General features: G+C 46.9%; 1 protein-coding gene across 3 annotated transcripts; it reads left to right on the forward strand.

The window, feature by feature from the left end:
- Positions 1 to 8: 8 nt before the first annotated feature.
- LOC143768067 (uncharacterized) lies at positions 9 to 22,919 on the forward strand. Of its 3 annotated transcripts, none has more exons than XM_077256742.1 (8): positions 9 to 189; positions 9,529 to 9,673; positions 9,803 to 9,982; positions 10,066 to 10,189; positions 10,272 to 10,369; positions 16,974 to 17,058; positions 19,033 to 21,013; positions 21,301 to 22,919. In XM_077256742.1, exons 1-7 carry the CDS (start codon positions 14 to 16, stop codon positions 20,130 to 20,132), a joined length of 1,908 nt encoding a protein of 635 aa, XP_077112857.1. In that variant the 5' UTR covers positions 9 to 13; the 3' UTR covers positions 20,133 to 21,013; positions 21,301 to 22,919. The 3 variants fall into 3 exon arrangements, with proteins under 3 accessions (XP_077112857.1, XP_077112859.1, XP_077112858.1); XM_077256744.1 differs by having other exon boundaries at positions 19,036 to 21,013; XM_077256743.1 differs by having other exon boundaries at positions 19,033 to 22,919.
- Positions 22,920 to 23,174: the final 255 nt, after the last annotated feature.

A 23,174-nucleotide genomic window follows, 5' to 3' on the forward strand; every position in this document is an offset into this window, starting at 1 on the left:
GAAGTGCCTCGGCATGCAAAGGCACGCCGGGTCCCTGAAGCCCCTACCCCAATCCGGGGAGGCAGCCGCACTCCCCTCCGCACGCACTGCAGCCCCATCAGACCCAGAAGCGGCGGCGTCGGACACCGAACCAGCGGTGACAGGGGCCTCCCCGCCGTCATACCCCCACTGGTCGGCTCCGGATCTCAGGTACCGAATCCTTGAGGGTTCCCTTGTCAGGGACAGGAAACAAAACTGACGCAGGAGAGAGGTACCGCTCTTTTTATCCTGTAGGTTTCCTGTCCCTGAAGGGCGGATTCCCTCTCTGGTAGTGCTGTCATGGGCGACTGAGAAAAAGAGATTAATGAGGTAGAAATCCTCCTACTGTTATTAACCTAATCACTGCCAGTGCCTGACCTCAGTGCCTCTGCTCATCCTGCAGCTGCCCGACATCCACCACTGTCCATAGTCTGTGACTGCACATTGTGATTTATCACAGATCATGTGCCCTCGCTACACTGAGCAGCCAATCACAGGTCATGTGTGACCTCACTACGCTGAGCAGCCAATCACAGGAAATGGAGAAGCCCTGTCACAACAAAGCATTGCCAATCATTCCCCAGTTGTACACACTGCTCTAAGTCTCCTCCTCCTTCCTCTCAGCCCCCAGTCGGGCGGGAAGAGGCTAAGCAAACAGCAGGGGAAAAAAAAAAGTTTGGCTCAGCTCCCAGTGGTGAGCCGGCCCATCCTTCACATCAAAGAGCCCCCTCTTTGTCTGGGATCATTCACAAACAACTCAATTCACTACCATATATGTGGAGTGCAGCTCTGCGGGTGGAGGTAGGTGCTGGAGGCTCCATTATTCTCTATGTGGAGTGCGGCTCTGCGGGTGGAGGTCGGTGCTGGAGGCTCCATTATTCTCTATGTGGAGTGCGGCTCTGCGGGTGGAGGTCGGTGCTGGAGGCTCCATTATTCTCTATGTAGAGTGCGGCTCTGCGGGTGGAGGTCAGTGCTGGAGGCTCCATTATTCTCTATGTGGAGTGCGGCTCTGCGGGTGGAGGTCGGTGCTGGAGGCTCCATTATTCTCTATGTGGAGTGCGGCTCTGCGGGTGGAGGTCGGTGCTGGAGGCTCCATTATTCTCTATGTGGAGTGCGGGTGGAGGTCGGTGCTGGAGGCTCCATTATTCTCTATGTGGAGTGCGGCTCTGCGGGTGGAGGTCGGTGCTGGAGGCTCCATTATTCTCTATGTGGAGTGCGGCTCTGCGGGTGGAGGTCGGTGCTGGAGGCTCCATTATTCTCTATGTAGAGTGCGGCTCTGCGGGTGGAGGTCAGTGCTGGAGGCTCCATTATTCTCTATGTGGAGTGCGGCTCTGCGGGTGGAGGTCGGTGCTGGAGGCTCCATTATTCTCTATGTGGAGTGCGGCTCTGCGGGTGGAGGTCGGTGCTGGAGGCCCCATTATTCTCTATGTGGAGTGCGGCTCTGCGGGTGGAGGTCGGTGCTGGAGGCTCCATTATTCTCTATGTGGAGTGCGGCTCTGCGGGTGGAGGTCGGTGCTGGAGGCTCCATTATTCTCTATGTAGAGTGCGGCTCTGCGGGTGGAGGTCAGTGCTGGAGGCTCCATTATTCTCTATGTGGAGTGCGGCTCTGCGGGTGGAGGTCGGTGCTGGAGGCTCCATTATTCTCTATGTGGAGTGCGGCTCTGCGGGTGGAGGTCGGTGCTGGAGGCCCCATTATTCTCTATGTGGAGTGCGGCTCTGCGGGTGGAGGTCGGTGCTGGAGGCTCCATTATTCTCTATGTAGAGTGCGGCTCTGCGGGTGGAGGTCAGTGCTGGAGGCTCCATTATTCTCTATGTGGAGTGCGGCTCTGCGGGTGGAGGTCGGTGCTGGAGGCTCCATTATTCTCTATGTGGAGTGCGGCTCTGCGGGTGGAGGTCGGTGCTGGAGGCCCCATTATTCTCTATGTGGAGTGCGGCTCTGCGGGTGGAGGTCGGTGCTGGAGGCTCCATTATTCTCTATGTGGAGTGTGGCTCTGCTGGTGGAGGTCGGTGCTGGAGGCTCCATTATTCTCTATGTGGAGTGCGGCTCTGCGGGTGGAGGTCGGTGCTGGAGGCTCCATTATTCTCTATGTGGAGTGTGGCTCTGCTGGTGGAGGTCGGTGCTGGAGGCCCCATTATTCTCTATGTGGAGTGTGGCTCTGCTGGTGGAGGTCGGTGCTGGAGGCCCCATTATTCTCTATGTGGAGTGCGGCTCTGCGGGTGGAGGTAGGTGCTGGAGGCTCCATTATTCTCTATGTGGAGTGCGGGTGGAGGTCGGTGCTGGAGGCTCCATTATTCTCTATGTGGAGTGCGGCTCTGCGGGTGGAGGTCGGTGCTGGAGGCTCCATTATTCTCTATGTGGAGTGCGGCTCTGCGGGTGGAGGTCGGTGCTGGAGGCTCCATTATTCTCTATGTGGAATGCGGCTCTGCGGGTGGAGAGGTCGGTGCTGGAGGCTCCATTATTCTCTATGTGGAGTGCGGCTCTGCAGGTGAAGGTTGGTGCTGGAGGCTCCATTATTCTCTATGTGGAGTGCGGCTCTGCGGGTGGAGGTCGGTGCTGGAGGCTCCATTATTCTCTATGTGGAGTGCGGCTCTGCGGGTGGAGGTCGGTGCTGGAGGCCCCATTATTCTCTATGTGGAGTGCGGCTCTGCGGGTGGAGGTCGGTGCTGGAGGCTCCATTATTCTCTATGTGGAGTGCGGCTCTGCGGGTGCAGGTAGGTGCTGGAGGCTCCATTATTCTCTATGTGGAGTGCGGCTCTGCAGGTGCAGGTAGGTGCTGGAGGCCCCATTATTCTCTATGTGGAGTGCGGCTCTGGGTGGAGGTCAGTGCTGGAGGCTCAATTATTCTCTATGTGGAGTGCGGCTCTGCGGGTGGAGGTAGGTGCTGGAGGCTCCATTATTCTCTATGTGGAGTGCGGCTCTGCGGGTGGAGGTCGGTGCTTGAATCTCCATTATTCTGTATGTGGAGTGCGGCTCTGCGGGTGGAGGTCGGTGCTGGAGGCCCCATTATTCTCTATGTGGAGTGCGGCTCTGCGGGTGGAGGTCGGTGCTGGAAGCTCCATTATTCTCTATGTGGAGTGCGGCTCTGCGGGTGGAGGTCGGTGCTGGAAGCTCCATTATTCTCTATGTGGAGTGCGGCTCTGCGGGTGGAGGTCGGTGCTGGAAGCTCCATTATTCTCTATGTGGAGTGCGGCTCTGCGGGTGGAGGTAGGTGCTGGAGGCTCCATTATTCTCTATGTGGAGTGCGGCTCTGCGGGTGGAGGTAGGTGCTGGAGGCTCCATTATTCTCTATGTGGAGTGTGGCTCTGCGGGTGGAGGTAGGTGCTGGAGGCCCCATTATTCTCTATGTGGAGTGTGGCTCTGCGGGTGGAGGTCGGTGCTGGAGGCTCCATTATTCTCTATGTGGAGTGCGGCTCTGCGGGTGGAGGTCGGTGCTGGAGGCTCCATTATTCTCTATGTGGAGTGCGGCTCTGTGGGTGGAGGTCGGTGCTGGAAGCTCCATTATTCTCTATGTGGAGTGCGGCTCTGCGGGTGGAGGTCGGTGCTGGAGGCTCCATTATTCTCTATGTGGAGTGCGGCTCTGCGGGTGCAGGTAGGTGCTGGAGGCTCCATTATTCTCTATGTGGAGTGCGGCTCTGCAGGTGCAGGTAGGTGCTGGAGGCCCCATTATTCTCTATGTGGAGTGCGGCTCTGGGTGGAGGTCAGTGCTGGAGGCTCAATTATTCTCTATGTGGAGTGCGGCTCTGCGGGTGGAGGTAGGTGCTGGAGGCTCCATTATTCTCTATGTGGAGTGCGGCTCTGCGGGTGGAGGTCGGTGCTTGAATCTCCATTATTCTGTATGTGGAGTGCGGCTCTGCGGGTGGAGGTCGGTGCTGGAGGCCCCATTATTCTCTATGTGGAGTGCGGCTCTGCGGGTGGAGGTCGGTGCTGGAAGCTCCATTATTCTCTATGTGGAGTGCGGCTCTGCGGGTGGAGGTCGGTGCTGGAAGCTCCATTATTCTCTATGTGGAGTGCGGCTCTGCGGGTGGAGGTCGGTGCTGGAAGCTCCATTATTCTCTATGTGGAGTGCGGCTCTGCGGGTGGAGGTAGGTGCTGGAGGCTCCATTATTCTCTATGTGGAGTGCGGCTCTGCGGGTGGAGGTAGGTGCTGGAGGCTCCATTATTCTCTATGTGGAGTGTGGCTCTGCGGGTGGAGGTAGGTGCTGGAGGCCCCATTATTCTCTATGTGGAGTGTGGCTCTGCGGGTGGAGGTCGGTGCTGGAGGCTCCATTATTCTCTATGTGGAGTGCGGCTCTGCGGGTGGAGGTCGGTGCTGGAGGCTCCATTATTCTCTATGTGGAGTGCGGCTCTGTGGGTGGAGGTCGGTGCTGGAAGCTCCATTATTCTCTATGTGGAGTGCGGCTCTGCGGGTGGAGGTAGGTGCTGGAGGCTCCATTATTCTCTGTGGAGTGCGGCTCTGCGGGTGGAGGTAGGTGCTGGAGGCCCCATTATTCTCTATGTGGAGTGTGGCTCTGCGGGTGGAGGTCGGTGCTGGAGGCTCCATTATTCTCTATGTGGAGTGCGGCTCTGCGGGTGGAGGTCGGTGCTGGAGGCTCCATTATTCTCTGTGGAGTGCGGCTCTGCGGGTGGAGGTCGGTGCTGGAGGCTCCATTATTCTCTATGTGGAGTGGGGCTCTGCTGGTGGAGGTAGGTGCCGGAGGTGTGAACAGTGATGTAACAGCTGTGGACAGAATGCGGCTTAGCTGGTTCCACATTAGATCCATTCAAACAACTGCAGGCTGAGAGGACAGAAGCCCAAAGAAGTTCTCACAAAATGTGATTGTTTCTCTCCTAGTTCTGCTCCAGCACAATAATGTAGATACCAGTGATGACCGCTCTCTCCACTACTCGATCAGGCATCGGGGTGCTCGGTTGAGCTCGTTACTCAATTGAGTACTGCGGATGCTATTGTCTCCACCCCACGTTTTGCTGCTGTTAACCACTAAACATGCAGGGAATGCCCTCCATACACAGTAATGCTGTAGCCATGTTTGTCTTATAGAAGACCCTGTGATGCTATGCTCGGCACACCGTCCTCAGGAAGCAGTTCAGGGAGAGTTATAGGGGGGAGAGCTTAGATTAATGTAAGCCCCACCTAAATATTATAAAGCTGCGCTCTTTAGCGCCTTTCATGTGACACTATAGGGTGTATTTAACTTTTTTTTTATCTCCATTGCTTAAGTAATTGTTAAAAAAATGATGTGGGGTCACCCTTATTTTTAATAACTGGCCAAGGTAAAAGACACAGTTGGGGTCTGATATTATCAGGCTGAGAAGGTCCATGGATATTGGCCCCTTCCCATCCTAAAAATACCATCTTTCAGCCACCCCAGAAGTTGTGCATTACATTAGAGGCGCCAATTCTGTCGCTTTGCCTGGCTCTTCCTGATTATCTTTGTGTGTTGGCAATCGGGGTAATATTATGGGGGATTTATGTCAGATAGCATCAATCCTAGGGGTTAGTGTTGGAGAGACATCTGTCAGTTATTTTTAATAAACAACTCCTCTACTCCCTGGTTCACCTATTTATTTAAAAGAAACTTAAAAAAAGCCATGCTGGTTTGCAGGAGTCCACGAATTCCAACATAATCCACAAATGGCAACCTGAAAAACCAAAAAAGAGTGAGATAAATGAATATAGATGAATATAGACAAGACAGTCCTTCTTTTACCATCACAGTACAACCTATGGAGCCTTGTTCTGAGATCGAAGCGTTAAACATCACTCCCGGTAAGGCTGCGCTCCATCAGACATGGCAAGAGCGTTGATGACATCAGTAAAGTTACTGACTTCACCACTCTCGAGGAGCGCGGCCTGAGGGGTTGTACTCACTTGGGTGCGATGGGAGGAATACAGGAGGCATGTTCCTTTAAAAGTTCATGTGGGTTTATTGCTTCATAAACCCAAAAGCAAAAACAGAAAATAAATAGCCTTTAGATCTGGCAAAACAAAGTACAAATGTCCATAGCAGGGCTCTGCTCCTCCTTTGGGCACACAGGCTGGAGTAATGTCCAGTACTCAGGCTCGGTCTGGAGCCTCCCACACACAGGAGAATAGGAGAGACCGGCAGAGCACCGGGAGGGACCACCGTCCCAGTAAGAGCTAGAGGAATATATATATTCATATATATACAGTACAGAGCAAAAGTTTGGACACACCTTCTCATTTAAAGATTTTTCTGTATTTTCATGACTATGAAAATTGTACATTCACACTGAAGGCATCAAAACTATGAATTAACACGTGTGGAATTATATACTTAACAAAAAAGTGTGAAACAACTGAAAATATGTCTTATATTCTAGGTTCTTCAAAGTAGCCACCTTTTGCTTTGATGACTGCTTTGCACACTCTTGGCATTCTCTTGATGTACAGTGAATACATGACCAGAACCAAGAGTACTTGAATACAAGAACCAAGCTTAGTACAGCAATCAATTGTAATATCAACTCGGTCCCATAAACAATTGTATCGCATAAACCTGCAAGCCTACAAATCCCAGTATGTCCTTACAAATGGCAAGAAGATACTGGGAGTTGTTATTAACAACCATCATCACACTGCGGACCATACAATAAACATTACATCTAGGTACCTTATGGTTAACATCATCTTTCTTTTCATCTCCATCTTTTCTAGATGACATGAACATTCAAAGCCGCAGCTGGTCTCTGCTGACCTTCTCTGGTCGTTTGCAGCACATCCCCACACAGTGCCCTTAAAAATAAGAGCATTATTAAAATGCCCTCTACATAAAAATATCTGTTCATACTGTGTCCTAATTAAACCTCCTATGGTATATGGCCTCCACACTGTCTACCATTATCAGATATAACCACCACACCATCCGCCCTTATGAACCACGGCCTATACCATGGCTGTATCCTATCTTAATTTTACATTACACTTTCTATAACTCCACACTATACTCCTGCCATGCTAACCCCTCTCCATATTGTGCCTCTATTTCATACTGCCCCTACTCTCCATATCCACTCTCTGCCCCTTTTCATACTATGCCCTCATGCCCAGATAACTCCATATCAGCATGGGTTTATGAGAAATCGCTCCTGTCAAACCAATCTAATCAGTTTTTATGAAGAGGTAAGCTATAGGCTGGACTACGGTGAGTCATTGGACGTGGTATATCTCGATTTTTCCAAAGCGTTTGATACCGTGCCGCACAGGAGGTTGGTACACAACATGAGAATGCTTGGTCTGGGGGAAAATGTGTGTAAATGGGTTAGTAACTGGCTTAGTGATAGAAAGCAGAGGGTGGTTATAAATGGTATAGTCTCTAACTGGGTCGCTGTGACCAGTGGGGTACCGCAGGGGTCGGTATTGGGACCTGTTCTCTTCAACATATTCATTAATGATCTGGTAGAAGGTTTACACAGTAAAATATTGTTATTTGCAGATGTTACAAAACTATGTAAAGCAGTTAATACAAGAGAAGATAGTATTCTGCTACAGATGGATCTGGATAAGTTGGAAACTTGAGCTGAAAGGTGGCAGATGAGGTTTAACAATGATAAATGTAAGGTTATACACATGGGAAGAAGGAATCAATATCACCATTACACACTGAACGGGAAACCACTGGGTAAATCTGACAGGGAGAAGGACTTAGGGATCCTAGTTAATGATAAACTTACCTAGAGCAGCCAGGGCCAGGCAGCAGCTGCCAAGGCAAACAGGATCATGGGGTGCATTAAAAGAGGTCTGGATACACATGATGAGAGCATTATACTGCCTCTGTACAAATCCCTAGTTAGACCGCACATGGAGTACTGTGTCCAGTTTTGGGCACCGGTGCTCAGGAAGGATATAATGGAACTAGAGAGAGTACAAAGGAGGGCAACAAAATTAATAAAGGGGATGGGAGAACTACAATACCCAGATAGATTAGCGAAATTAGGATTATTTAGTCTAGAAAAAGACGACTGAGGGGCGATCTAATAACCATGTATAAGTATATAAGGGGACAATACAAATATCTCTCCGGGGATCTGTTTATACCAAGGAAGGTGACGGGCACAAGGGGGCATTCTTTGCATCTGGAGGAGAGGAGGTTTTTCCACCAACATAGAAGAGGATTCTTTACTGTTAGGGCAGTGAGAATCTGGAATTGCTTGCCTGAGGAGGTGGTGATGGCGAACTCAGTCGAGGGGTTCAAGAGAGGCCTGGATGTCTTCCTGGAGCAGAACAATATTGTATCATACAATTATTAGGTTCTGTAGAAGGACGTAGATCTGGGGATTTATTATGATGGAATATAGGCTGAACTGGATGGACAAATGTCTTTTTTCGGCCTTACTAACTATGTTACTATGTTACTGCTCATCATGCTGCCCTCTTCAAACTGTAACTACTCCTCACACTGTCCCCCTACACAGTATGATGTCCAAAACATCCCCCATGTATACTATGATGGCCCCCATGACATTCCATTCAGTATTATGGCCTACATGCATCACCACAAATGGTATATTTACCACAGACCCCTATCCAGGATGGTCACCACAGCCCCCTCAGTATCATGACCTCCACAGTCCTATATACAGTATGGTCATCACAGCTCCTCGTATACTTTGCAGCCCTTCATTTCATGGCCCAAATGCACAGCCCCTCATTCCATGGCCCTTATCATCTTAACTCCCATTTCATGTCCCCCTGCACAGCCCTTCATTTCATGCTCCCCTATGCAACCCCTCATTTTATTTTCCCCTGCACTGATCCTCATTTTATTCCCCTTGCACAGCCCTCATTTTATTCCCGCATATCTGCACATCCCTTCATTTTATTCCCCCATTTGCATAGCCCCTCAGTTTATTCCCCCCATCAGTACAGCCCCTGTTTATCCCCCCTGCACAGTCCTTCAGTTCCCCCCATTTGCATAGCCTTTTAGTTTATACCCCCCTTTTCCCAGCGCCTCAGTTTATTCCCCCCAGTAGGATAATAATTTAATCTAATTAATTTACTTTTATACCTCCTGGTATTATGAACCCTTGGCTCGACCCTGTTTACTTGTCTATTTTGCCCTTGGTTACCTTGTACTTGTCTGGCTTCTGACCCTTGGCTTTGCTTCGACTCCGTTATTCGGTTTGCGCACCTATCTCTGCACCACGGTCGGCTCTCCGTCCACCCGTGGGGTAACTCCTCCCCTGTTGTCACGTGACCGTCTTAGCTCCGCCCCTGTGATCACGTGATTGGCCTAGCTCAGGTCGTGTGCGCTCTACACACCTCTGTCTTCTAGCTCCGTGTGTATCAGCTCCCGTTCCTGATTAGCCCCCCTGGCCTAAACCTTGGTGACGCTAGAGTAATTCAACTTATGTTCTGGTCCATACAAGACTAGAGAATCCAACATCTACACGTTCGATCTCCTCATACGTTTCCCCTTATTATCTCCAGTAATTGTATAATTACACAGGATTTTTATGATGTTACATTGGCTCATCATCTTCTCATTCAGGTCTCTACAATATCGGATCCTCTCAGTGGAGATCTTCTATATTAGGAAAACTTTTCTGAATCACCCATCAATGATGGGTATGGACAAGATGGCTGAGAGGATGTTACACCTCACCCTAGAGATCCTCTTCCGGCTTACTGGAGAGGTGAGAGATTCTGATGACGTCACAGTACATCATTCTTATCTATGGGAATAACAGATGGACAGAACTGGAGAGGTGAGGACTCTGGAAATGTCTGTAGTGAGATTTATTAATTTGTCTCTCCATAACCAGGATTACACAGTAGTGAAGAAGACCTCTAGTGAGCACTGTCAAGACCCTGTGTCTGAGGGATGGGGAATACCTCTGAGCCCAATCACTGGGCCTCCATCTCACCCCCTGATACATGAGAACATCAATGACCAGAAGATCGTAGAACTCGCCTACAAGATGATTGAGCTGCTGACTGGAGAGGTGACACTGTTGGGAATGCTGGGACATTATACAGTAATGCTATGAAGGGATCGGGGAGATGACTGTATCATTGTATGTGTCAGGTTCCTATAAGGTGTCAGGATGTCGCCGTCTATTTCTCGATGGAGGAGTGGGAGTATTTAGAAGAACATGAAGATGTGTACAAGGACGTCATGATGGAGCTCCCTCAGCCCCTCACATCACCAGGTAGTATACAAAACTAAATATACTTGACCTATAATTATCTGTATGTAAGAGTGAATTCAGTCCCTGTATGTGTTTCCTGCAGATCTATCAAGTAAGAGGACAACACCAGAGAGATGTCCCCATCCTCTTCATCCACAGGACTGTAAACAGGAAGATCCCAATGTTCCTCAGAATCATCAGGTAGATGGAGAGAAGGTGTCATGAGATCTCCCCTATGATGTGTAGACGGCTGTGTACGTCTTGTTTTATCCACCAGTATTATATGTTTTATACTTGTGTAATGAGAACGGTGGAGATGGCAGGATTAGAGCTGATCATAGATTATTATTATATTATATATTATAGCGCCATTTATTCCATGGTGCTTTACATGTGAGGAGGGGTATACATAATAAAAACAAGTACATTAATCTTAAACAATACAAGTCAGAACTGGTACAGGAGGAGAGCGGACCCTGCCTGCAAGGGCTCACAATCTACAAGGGATGGGTGAGAATACAGTAGGCGAGGGTAGAGCTGGTCATGCAGCGGTTTGGTCGATCGGTGGTTACTGCAGGTTGTAGGCTTGTCAGAAGAGGTGGGTCTTCAGGTTCTTTCTGAAGGTTTCGAAGGTAGGAGAGAGTCTGATATGTTGTGGTAGAGGGTTCCAGAGTAGGGGTGATGCGCGAGAGAAATCTTGTATACGATTGTGGGAAGAGGAGAGTAGAGCAGATCTTGTGAGGATTGGAGGTTGCGTGCAGGTAAGTACCGGAAGATGAGGTCACAGATGTATGGAGGAGACAGGTTGTGGATGGCTTTGTATGTCATGGTTAGGATTTTGTACTGGAGTCTCTGGGCAATGGGGAGCCAGTGAAGGGATTGACAGAGGGGAGAGGCCGGGGAATAGCAGGTGGACAGGTGGATTAGTCGGGCAGCAGAGTTTAGAATAGATTGGAGGGGTGCAAGAGTGTTCAGGGGGAGGCCACAGAGCAGGAGGTTGCAGTAGTCAAGGCGAGAGATGATGAGGGCATGGACTAGGGTTTTTGCAGATTCTTGGTTTAGGAATGTACGGATCCATTAAATATTTTTGAGTTGAAGGCGTCAGGAAGTGGAAAGGGCTTGGATATGTGGTTTGAAGGAGAGATAAATGTCAAGGATTACCCCGAGGCAGCGAGCTTGTGGGACTGAGGAGAGTGGGCAGCCATTTACTGTAATGGATAGGTTCGTTGGGGGGTCACTTGAGATGGTGGAAAGATGGTGAATTCTGTTTTGTCCATATTAAGTTTCAGAAATCTAGCGGAGAAGAAGGATGAAATAGCGGACAGACATTGAGGGATTCTGGTTAGTAGGGTGGTGATATGTTTTCCAGAGATGTAGATCTGTGTGTCATCGGCGTAGAGATGATACTGAAATCCGTGAGATTCTATGAGCTGTCCCAGGCCAAAGGTGTAAATGGAGAAGAGCAGGGGCACTAAGACTCAACCTTGCGGGACTCCAGACAGATAGGGGGCGAGGTGAGGAGGTGGTGTGTCAGAGGGAGACGCTGAATGTCCGGTCTGTTAGGTATGATGAGATCCAGGATAGGGCCAAGTATGTGATGCCAAGGGATGAGAGGGTCTGTAGTAATAGGGAATGGTCCACTGTGTCAAAGGCAGAGAACAGGTCCAGGAGGAGGAGAACAGAGTAGTGTCGCTTTCTCTTGGCTGTTAATAGGTCATTGGTGACCTTAGTTAGGGCAGTTTCAGTGGAGTGGTGTGACCGGAAGCCAGATTGTAAACGGTCGAAGAGGGAGCAAGAAGGGAGATGGGAGGACAGATCTAGATGGATGTGTTGTTCCAGTAGTTTTGAGGCATAGGGGAGAAGTGATATGGGATGATAGCTAGATTCAGAGGATGGGTCAAGAGAGGGCTTTTTGAGGATATGTGTGATTGAGGCTTGTTTAAAGCTTGAGGGGAAAACACCAGTTGTTAATGATAAGTTGAAGAGATGGGTTAGGGTTTCGATGAAGACTGTGGCGAGGTTTGGGTTGAAGTGGGATGGGATCGGGTCAACTGCACAGGTGGTGAGATGCGATCTTGAGAGTAGAGTGGAGAGTCGATATTCTGTAATGGTGGTGAAGTTGGTTTTGGAGGTGGAGGACTGGGAAGTTGGGAGGAAGGGCTCTGAGGGTTCTTTACCAAAACTGTCTCTGATGTTATCAATCTTATGCTTTAAAAATGAGGCAAAGTCTTCAGCTGAGATGAGTGGAGAGGGAGGAGGTGCTGGGGGACGGAGGAGAGAATTGAAGGTTTTGAATAACTGTTTAGGGTTGTGAGACAGGGAGGATATGAGAGATGAGAAGTAGGTTTGTTTAGCTGTGGCGAGTGTGGTCTTGAAAGTAGTAAGGGACTGTTTGAATATGATGAAGTGCTCATTGGAGTGGGATCTTTTCCATCTCCGCTCAGCAGCCCTGGAAGCTTGCCTCAGTTCTTTGGTCAGGCTGGTGTGCCAGGGCTGTCTTGATTTTGTGAGCTTTGGTATGTGTGAGAGGGCAACAGATTCCAAAGCTACAGCTCTTGTGGTGTTTTATAGAGCGGTAGCATCATCCGCATTGTGTAGGGAGCTTATATCTGTGAGAGGGAGGAGGGATTCAGAGAGTGAGTATAGATCAAGGTGTTTAAGATTTCTGCGAGGGTGTGCAAGTTTGTGGGGTGGACATTGTAAACGAGGAGTAGAGAGGGAAGAGAATCTGAGTAGGTTGTGGTCAGAAAGAGTAAGAGGTGAGTTAGAGAGGTTAGATAGGGAGCAGAGGCTGGTGAAGATGAGGTCCAGTGTGTGTGACCATCTTTGTGGGTGGCTGTAGAAGACCATTGAGTGAGGCCGAAGGAAGAAGTGAGAGATAGAATTTTAGTGTCAGCTGAGAGGGAAGTGTCAATGGGGATGTTGAAGTCGCCCAAGATGATAATGGGGATGTCAGTGGAGAGGAAATGAAGTAGCCAGGTGTAATAATTATAGAGGATAACTCAGACTCTTTGCGTGGAACAAGACAACTACAGGACACAGTTTTATAAGTGTTAAAGTCTATATTATCACACGGTGATTCAAACAGGTGCAGAGAGAACCTCAAGTCCACAACACTTGGTGTAAATACAGTTATATGAAAAAGTTTGGGCACCCCTATTAATATTAAGCTTAATGTATTATAAAAAAAATTTTTTTTTGCAACAGCTATTTCAGTTTCATATATCTAATAACTGTTGGACACAGTAATGTTTCTGCCTTGAAATGAGGTTTATTGTACTAACAGAAAATGTGCAATCTGCATTCAAACAAAATTTGACAGGTGCATAAGTATGGGCACCCTTATCATTTTCTTGTTTTAAATACTCCTACCTACTTTTTACTGACTTACTAAAGCACTTTTTTTGGTTTTGTAACCTCATTGAGCTTTGAACTTCATAGCCAGGTGTATGCAATCATGAGAAAAGCTACTTAAAGTGGCCACTTGCAAGTTGTTCTCCTGTTTGAATCTCCTCTGAAGAGTGGCATCATGGGCTCCTCAAAACAACTGTCAAATGATCTGAAAACAAAGATTATTCAACATAGCTGTTCAGGGGAAGGATACAAAAAGCTGTCTCAGAGATTTAACCTGTCAATTTCCACTGTGAGGAACATAGTAAGGAATTAGAAGAACACGGGTACAGTTCTTGTTAAGGCCAGAAGTGGCAGGCCAAGAAAAACATCAGAAAGGCAGAGAAGAAGAATGGTGAGATCAGTCAAGGACAATCCTCAGACCACCTCCAGAGAGCTGCAGCATCAACTTGCTGCAGATGGTGTCACAGTGCATCGGTCAACTATACGTCGTTCGTGGGATTGTTTTGGGATCCCTTGGACTCGTGTGGACTATTGCTTTGTTAGCTGGCACAAGGATTATCGGGAGGTGCCCCGAACTTGTCCCGTTGGACTAATTGTGGACTCTGTAGATCTACCTGCATGTGTTGTTCCAGCATTCTTGATAATAAATCTGTTGAATCATCCCTTGGCCTGTTGTCCCTTCTTGCTCTGCCGTACACCCCGTCACAAACTGGTTGGCAGCGCTGGGATCAGAGAAGAAGGAATGGAGGACAATGGCCCAACATCTGGAACCAGCACCGCAGAGTACAAGAACAGGACTTTGGGGAGCCTACAATCAAAGGCTCGTGAAGTAGGAGTCTGTTTTAAAGGACTCTCCAAGGAGCAGCTAATTGAGGCTTTGGAATGAGTTCGCCTGCAAGATGACGCTGAGGAAGGATCCTCACAGCAAACAGAGGAAAGACTGCAGCCAGAGGTAAATACCCAAAAAAGTCAGTGGGTTGTGTGGTACGAGGAGGAGATGGCAGTGCTGGGAGAGGAGGCTACCATAGAAGATAAGAGGGAGGCCATTCACAGAGCTCAGGAGATGGCATTGCTGGAGAGGCAGATCGCTTTGGAAGCAGCTAGAAGCTCCAGACAGACTGTAACCTCAGCACCCACCATGAGGGAACTCCCCAGAGTGTCCCACAAAGACTTTAAGCCCTTTAATGAGGCTGCAGGCGACATTGAGGGCTTCTTCCAGGACTTTGAGCATCAGTGTCAATTAATGGAAGTCCCGGAAAGGGAGCGAGTCCGACATCTTGTGGGGCTCTTAGAGGGTGGAGCTGCCGAAGAGCAGAGAGCTATGGACCCTCGGGGGAACCGTGATTATGCGGAGATTAAACAGACTATTCTAGAACATTATGCTGTGACGCCAGACACTTACAGGACTTAGTTCCATACTTTAGCCTGTGATGGGGTAGTGTCTAAGATATATGCTCATAGACTCAAACAAATATGTCATCGCTGGCTGGAGACAGAGGAGGCCTTAACCTGGAACACCTTTCTCCAGGTTATCCTAAAAGAACAATTCTTTGCCCAGTGCCCCCTTGAGATCAGGGAATGGGTGCGTGAGAGGAGACCAGCGACAGTGGAAGAAGCTGCATCTCTCGCTGATGAGGTTCTCACCATCAAGCCTCAGTGGAGGGTTCTGTTGGAGAATGGAGAGAGGCCTACCAGCTCCACAACACCGGTGGCCCCCAGTTCTTCTGTCCCCATTGTTCCCCGTTCCTCTAAGCCACCACCTCATGCTGATACCCGTGTAAATGTGCCTCCAGTTGCTTATACTGCGTTTTCTGGAATACGAAGAGGAGAGGAAGTAGCAGAGCGCAGGTGTTATGGTTGTGGGCATCTGCAGGCCTCATGCCCAGCCAGCCCATGGAGGAGTCGTCCTCAAACCCCTACAGCACCTTCAGGTGGGAGCCGGCCTCCAGGTTCCCTTACCCCTCACCCAAGAGGACGCCTTGGATGGAGTGAGACCCAGCACAGATGCTATCGATGTGGGCAGCCGGGGCATCTACAAGCCTCCTGCCCAGCTGTTTAAATGAGGATTGATCCTGTACCCAGTCGTATTATTATGTACAGCCAAGTGCCATGGAGGAAGACGTGTCACCACTACATGAGGACTGGCCTAGTGCCTCACCCACCCATGTTGCACCACTAGGAGTTTATGGTGTGCGACCCGCAGCTATGATGACTTCTGCTCATCGAGGTAAGCACTTGCAGGAGGTCGTGCTGGATGGACAGAGACTTATTGGATTTTGTGACTCGGGCTTTCCTCACACTGGCTGATTCCCGAGTGGTTTGGCCTGAGGCAATTCATAGAGGACCTGGGATTGTCATTGAACTGGCTGGTGGACAATGGAGGACTATTCCCACAGCCACTGTGGATCTGAACTTTGGTTTTGGGGTCAGACGATGTGTGGTTCGGGTGATGGGTGGTCTGCCTGCAGATGTTCTCCTGGGCAATGATGTGGGAGAGCTACGATGCCAATTCGTGGCTGCATGAAGCCACATGTAAGTTACGCTCTGCCTGTGTGTACTTAACCAGCGACCTGTAGAGGTCCCTAGTACGTACACAAATTGGGAGGGGAAGGGATTGTCATGATATGTACTTTTGCCCTGTCCTGTATTTGAATAATATGCCATTTGATGTATGTAACTGTTCTCTGGTTTCTATTAGCTGTAATTTATGTATTTTCTTGTGCTGGGAGTTCACCTGTAACAATATGTTTCTTTCCCCAACAATTGCATTCCTGGACTCTAATGTAATTATGTAAGTAACCTGTCTCCTTTCCACAAGAATTGTGTACCTGGACCTTAATTTAATTCAGGCTTGTGCCAACAGCTAGGGGAATTACCCCATTGTTTTCGTAAACAGAAGATAACTCCAAATACACAAACTTCTATACACACCGGAGCCTACCATTCTAGAAGCTTCGGATGAACCCTCCTCCCCTACACACATGGGCTGACCCCAGGAGCACAGACAAGAGACCCATGTGTGATCTAGTCATTTGTGTGTTGGATACTGGAAGAGAAGAAACCGAAGCTGTCTGAGGAAGCAATCGGTATTCCGTGTGATTGTGGTGGATCTGTTGAACTCGTGAAAGGACTATTGTTTCGTTTATCGGGTGCGGGATTACTGGAAAGCACCTACAGATCTGTTTCTTTACTTGGACTTATTGTCGACTTCTCGTGGACTTGAAGGACATTATGGATATTTGATGTTGTATGCTCCCTGCTTTAATAAATCTCGTTGGATCGTCCCTCAGCCTGTTGTCCCTTCCTGCTCTGCCGTACACCCCATCACAGGGGTGAGCCAGGTTTCGGTGATGGCGAGGAAGGAAAGTTTGGTAGTAACAAAAAGATCATGGATGTAGGAACGCTTGTTGCAGACTGTGACTTCTCCAATGTTTTACAATGTTTGTTTCAGGGTGCAGATTTGACCCATATTACAGAAACATATGTGTGGAGTGGTGAGCGGTTTAAAGAGGAGAGTCCTACTTATGATTACCCAGGTGAGTAGTAACCTCTAGAGATGAGCGAACACTAAAATGCTCGGATGCTCATTAAGCTAGGTCAACGGTGTGGAATTTTTAATTTTTTTTCTGCGAAGGGCCATTTGGATATTTATACCATCCTTCGAGGGGCATACAAACTCGGATCACAAAGTACATCCTGACTCTGGCACTGGGTTCAGGACGTAATCTTTCATTGCATGCCTTTCAATGTTCAGTAGTGAACACTGAGTGTGTGTGTGCTAACAGAACAAGAAGACATTAATGAGCTTGTGGCAATCAAAATACAGCTCCTTGCCCAAGAATGTGGTCTCTGAGAATTTGCTCGGGGGCCTGGTAAAAGGTCATCGAGGGCCGTAAATGGCCCTGGAGCCTGAGGTTCCCCATCCTTGAGCTAGGTTCACATTGCGTTAGGGCGATCCGTTTAACGGATCCATTACTTAGAGGCACTAACGCTATGTAACGGATCCGTTAACGTGCCCATAGACTTACATTATCGTAACGCATCCTAATGCATGTCAAAATCATCATGCGTTAGCGATGATGCGTTACTTTGTGACGCACCCTTGAACGCGGTCTACTGCATTTTCGGATACATTAGGTCTAATGCACCGCGAACGGACGCGTTCGATGTGCATAGACCTCTATTGCTAGCGCGTGCCAACGCAATGGTACCATGCGTTAGCGCGATTGTAGCATAAAAGCGGCATCAGCATTAGCGCAACTGATCCGTTAAACGGATGGCACTAACGCGATGTGTGCCTAGCCTTGAACAGAGCAATTTCTAATGTTTGTTTCGAGTAACAAGTATAAAAGGAGTCAATGGGAAATCCTAGCATTTTTCCAGCAGACCCTACACGGAGGTCTGGTTGGCAGTTAAAACATTGAAATGGGTGGAAAAATTGCTGAATGGAAGGAGGAGAGCATGGGGAAGACTTCTGGAAGCATGTCCGACTCCCAGATTGCTGCTGAGAACAATGGTGTCACACTTTAACTCCACTTTATGGTAGGAAAAAACAAATTAAGAAACATTTTTTCCTGCATAATGACTTGTATATAAGACAAAATTTAAAACATATTTTTTAAATTATTATTTAAATAAACCAAAATTTAAATTTTTATAAAAAAGTGGAAATTTCAGTGTAATATATGAAGGAAGCCAAAACTGCTAAAAATGTTGGATTCCTATACACCCTTTATTAGACATAAAGGAAGGCCTCATAGACATAGTGTTCAAATTGTAATGTAGAGGTACTCCTCGACTCTCAGTGCAAATCCTGACCAAAAATATAAGAAGGGTCATCTATACACCCTTGAAGGCACCAACTGTAATATAGGTTTTTCCCACTATTGCAGTGTTCCCCAACTCCGGTCCTCAAGAGCCACCAACAGGTCATGGTTTCAGGATTTCCTTAGTATTGCACAGGTGATAATTGCATCACCTGGACAGGCAAGTATTCAATCACCTGTGCAATGCTAAGGAAATCTTAAAAACATGACCTGTTGGTGGTTCTTGAGGACCGGATTTGGGGAACACTGCACTATAGTAATACCAAGTTCATGTGGTTTAGGCACACTGCAAAGCTCAGAAGCAAGGGGGAGATTTGACTTTGAGAGAGGATATTGCTACATTGGTTTATGGAAGCCATGTTGCTTTTTAAGAGCCACTGTGGAAACCACCGTTTTCGACTGACACATGTTGGACCTCAGTGGGGTTAGTTGTTTGCAGGATGAGGAGAAGTATTATTTTGCCTGCATAACATTGGTGGATTTTTGTAGGCAGAATGAACAAACAGTTGAACACCACTGGTTCATCCTATGAGGTTTTCTATTAGACTGTGAACTGTCATTGTCCTGGTGAATAATTCAATATTTTTACACAACTTGACATTTTTGCAAACTGTTTAAGTAGAAGTGTTCAAAATTATAAAATTCAAGGATATTGTATTAAAAAATGATTGGTTTTGTTTTTAGCAGATGACTATACCATGAGATCAGAGGGACAGCTGAAATCTTCAATTTTTAAATCAGATCATGTTGAGATCCCACAGGATACAACTGAAGTAAATGCCATTACTCCAGATATACCATCATCCCTTCCCAGCAAAGATCTATCATCCGATCTATTAAAACAGGTCCTGTCTTCTGATTCATCACCGATTACTAAGGAAAATCAAAGTCACAAAATCAGCATTAAAAAGCCAACTGATCCTAAAGCAAATAAGTTATTTTCACTTTCAGAATATGAACATAGTTTTCCCCTCGAAAAGTCTTTTCTTAAACATCAAAAAATTAACTCTGCAAAGAATAGATTTTCTTGTTTCAACTGCGGGAAATGTTTTAACCATAAATCGGTTTTTGTTAAACACCAGAGAAGTCACACAGGAGAGAAACCTTTTTCATGTTCAGAATGTGGGAAATATTTTACACAGAAATCAAATTTTGTTAAGCATCAAAGAATTCACACAGAGCAGAAGCCTTTTTCATGTTCAGAATGTGGGAAATGCTTTAATCAGAAATCAGATCTTGGTATACACCAGAGAACTCATACAGGGGAGAAGCCTTTTTCATGTTCAGATTGTGGGAAATGTTTTAATCAGAGATCACATCTTACTACACATCAGAGAACTCACACGGGAGTGAAGCCTTTTTCATGCTCAGAATGTGAGAAATGTTTTGCAGAGAAAGCAACTCTTGTTATACATCGGCGAACTCACACAGGAGAGAAGCCTTTTTCATGTTCTAACTGTGGGAAATGTTTTGGAGATAAATCAGCTCTTGCTAGACACCACAGAACTCACACAGGGGAGAAGCCTTTTTTATGTTCAGCATGTGGGAAATGTTTTGCAGATAAATCAACTCTTGTTACACACCAGAGAACTCACACAGGGGAGAAGCCATATTCATGTTCAGAATGTGCAAAATGTTTTATACAGAAATCAAAACTTATTGCACATCAAAGAACTCACACCAAGGAGAAACTTAGTTTAGAATGTGGTAAATATTTTGTGAATAAATCATCTCTTTTTAGTCACAAGAGCATTCACTCGGAGAAGAAGCCTCTTTCATCTTAATGTGGCAAATAATTTACACAGAAATCCACTTTTAGTAAACATCAGATAAGTCACACATGGGAGAAGCTTTTTTTCATTTTCAGAATGTTGGAAATGTTTTACCTGAAAATTGTATCTTCTTAAAGGGGTTGTCACCTTGTCTTTCCACATATTTGACCGCATTTAAACAAAGATATTCATACTTGCCTCCTGTGCTTGTGCCATTCCAGCGGTGTTTGGACTCATGTTCCTGGGTGTCACATGAGGTGGTTACCACTGTTCTACAACTGATTACTTCCGGGAAGAATCACGAAAATTAACAAATAAGTTTCGGGCAAGGGTTTACCCTCGAAAGATTATATCACAGGCATTTCAACATTCCCAGCATTCTGTATGGGAGGAAATATTGAGGCCCAAATGGAGAGAAGATACTCAGGCTATCAATTTAATTACCACATATCACAATCAGTGGAATGACGTTTATGCTGTCTTACAGAAAAATTGGGATATTTTACTTACTGAGCCCAAACTTCGACCATGGATCTCGACCACCCCAAAGAGGGTGTCTAGGAGATCCCGCAATTTAAAGGATGAACTGGTTTCCAGTCACTTTAAACGAACAAAGATTAAAACTGGCACTGGTGCGCGTATTCATGGATCCTATCCTTGCGGTAACTGCAATATATGTGGTTATATGATTGCTGAACAGGGGATATCTTTGCCACATTTGTCAGAAAGGATCCATCCACCCGCATATTTCAACTGCCTTTCCAGGAATATTGTCTATGCTTTGATATGTGGCTGCCCTAAACTTTATGTGGGCTATACCACTCGGGAATTAAGACGTCGAACACAGCAACATCTTTCCAGCATTAATAAGGCCCAAAGTGACCTGGAGAAAGGTAAGAAATTAACATCTGTAGCCGCACATTTCTTACATAATCATGGTGGCTCCCCACGAGACCTTAGGGTGATGGGATTGGAAGGGATAAAATCTGACATCAGGGGTGGTAACATTATATTGGATTTGTTAAGAAGGGAATCCAAGTGGATATACAATCTAAATAGCCTGGCTCCTGTTGGTATCAATGAAGAATTGCTGTATACAGGCTTCTACAAACAGATCTAAGGGGATGCATATATTCTTCAGGAGGCATGTTCATATAATGGATGCTTTCTATTTTTACAGATTTTGTGGACTTGCACGTGTTCCTGATCGTTCCTCATGTATAGGTTGTGAAGCTACTATGCGACTTCAGTGGAATACACCAATTACCCTCGGACTATGCATTCTTTGCATGTGTTTTATCCCAAATACCATGTTGTTGATTTGCTGCCAACTGTACCAATTAGCCCCTACTCAATTATTTCTATTGGCTGTACATTTATGCACTTAATTAATTAAATGTATCAAATATTATTGCCCATCTTACCATTCTCCGGTACCACTGGTTGGGGGGTTTGTGATTGTTAGCTCTATTCCTCCACACATGTGTTAGTTTGTGGGACAATGGTGTTCTCTATTTAAGTACCTTATGGATGAGGATTGGGTAATCCATGGTCTATCTAGATACCATTATGATACCATATAAAAATCGGTTGTGGGTTTTGCGGTAATTAGCTGCAATTTTTCGCATAAACATGGTCTGCGTGTGGTGGCATCTACGGGGTAAATCGCGCAGGTATATACTGTGATGGTCTACACTTCTTGCAATACTTTTCTCTGGTTGTGGGGGTGGTGTGCACCGCCGTATTGTGATAAGATAGTTGCGCTGCAATTAATGGGGAGCGCTCACTACCCCGCATGTCTATGATACTTACTTTTTAAGGCCGGGGAGTATATTTTGGTGCTTGTGTGGGCGCGCTGCTAGCGTCACTCCTCACCATAGAGATCCTTGTGCTGAGGCACTGCACTGGGCTCCTAGACGGCTGCGCAGGCGCACAGAGAAATAAACCCCTTGTCTGGCGTCGTTCATCACCATGGGGACCTTTGCAGCTAAGCGTTCGAGTGGCTTAACCCGATTGGGTCTGCCAAGGTATTTTGTACCCAGGCGCACATGGCCTGAACCGGAAGCATTTCCTTGTTCCGCGCGCCGGGAGCTCCTGCACGCCGTGGCAGCCGTAACAGGTGATAATCATTTTTTACTCTTTAGTTGTATATAAATTAGGCAGGGCTTGACCATATACCTCATATTTCCCTGATGAAGATGCTCTAATAGCATCAATACGCGTGGGGCTTGTGGTCTCCAAAGGGACAGGGCATGGTAACCCACATTGATATGCTTATTCTTTTTTATGCCTTAGGACACTGCGTTTAGACTCCCTTATTGGGAGATGGCGATTATATGCACAGGTTTATTTGTTAGATAGGTTGTAATACTGCTATATTACTGCCATTAGGTATTTGATTTCCAGCTAACAATAAGTGTGGGTTGGCTTTACCTTTGGCTACCTGGATGCATACACGCCATGGTGTATTGTATTATGATTACCCTTAGTGAACTTGGCGTATATTTGTGGGTTACTTCTACATAGGATGTGTTGCATCCTTTGTGATAACTAATAGGTCGGTTGGCAGCAAATATTTGGTGTTAATATTAATATCCTTGTTAATTGATTATGGACCAATGCTTGCATATTTAATTGACACCCTGTGTATATCAACACAAACTTGTCCTGTTTATCGCCCTGTGGAGACTTTCTTATGGCTCCTTTAGCCGTTTTTTGGTGTTTTAAATGATTTTAACCGTGTGTTCTGCTTTGCCTTTTTTGGATTATTGTATTTAATAAAATGTATTATTGAAGGTTGATCCCGTTAGTTTGCATATCTTTTTTCTTTGTCTTTTTTATGAGGTGGTTACTTCACACGAGATCTGCATCCAATGAGTGCCAGTTTCACTGTCCCTACCTTAGGAAGTATTGAACATCAAAAGGAAGCCAGGGCTACTTCCAACTTCTTTTTGTGGTCAATTTGTCTGAAGGTGGGGAGAGTGACACAAGTGTTGAATGGGGACAGGGCTCAAGGGCCGCAATAACCTCATATGAGCCCTGGGAACGCAAGTG

The sequence above is a fragment of the Ranitomeya variabilis genome, chromosome 4 (genome assembly GCF_051348905.1).
Source record: "Ranitomeya variabilis isolate aRanVar5 chromosome 4, aRanVar5.hap1, whole genome shotgun sequence".
Classification (NCBI taxonomy): domain Eukaryota; kingdom Metazoa; phylum Chordata; class Amphibia; order Anura; family Dendrobatidae; genus Ranitomeya; species Ranitomeya variabilis.

Bases quoted from the DNA above. Each gene is read 5' to 3' on its own strand.
- LOC143768067 (XM_077256743.1), top strand. From the start codon at position 14: ATGCAAAGGCACGCCGGGTCCCTGAAGCCCCTACCCCAATCCGGGGAG. The intron at 9,983-10,065 runs GTGACACTGTTG...TGTATGTGTCAG, and splicing joins TTGAGCTGCTGACTGGAGAG to GTTCCTATAAGGTGTCAGGA. The intron at 10,190-10,271 runs GTAGTATACAAA...TGTTTCCTGCAG, and splicing joins TCAGCCCCTCACATCACCAG to ATCTATCAAGTAAGAGGACA.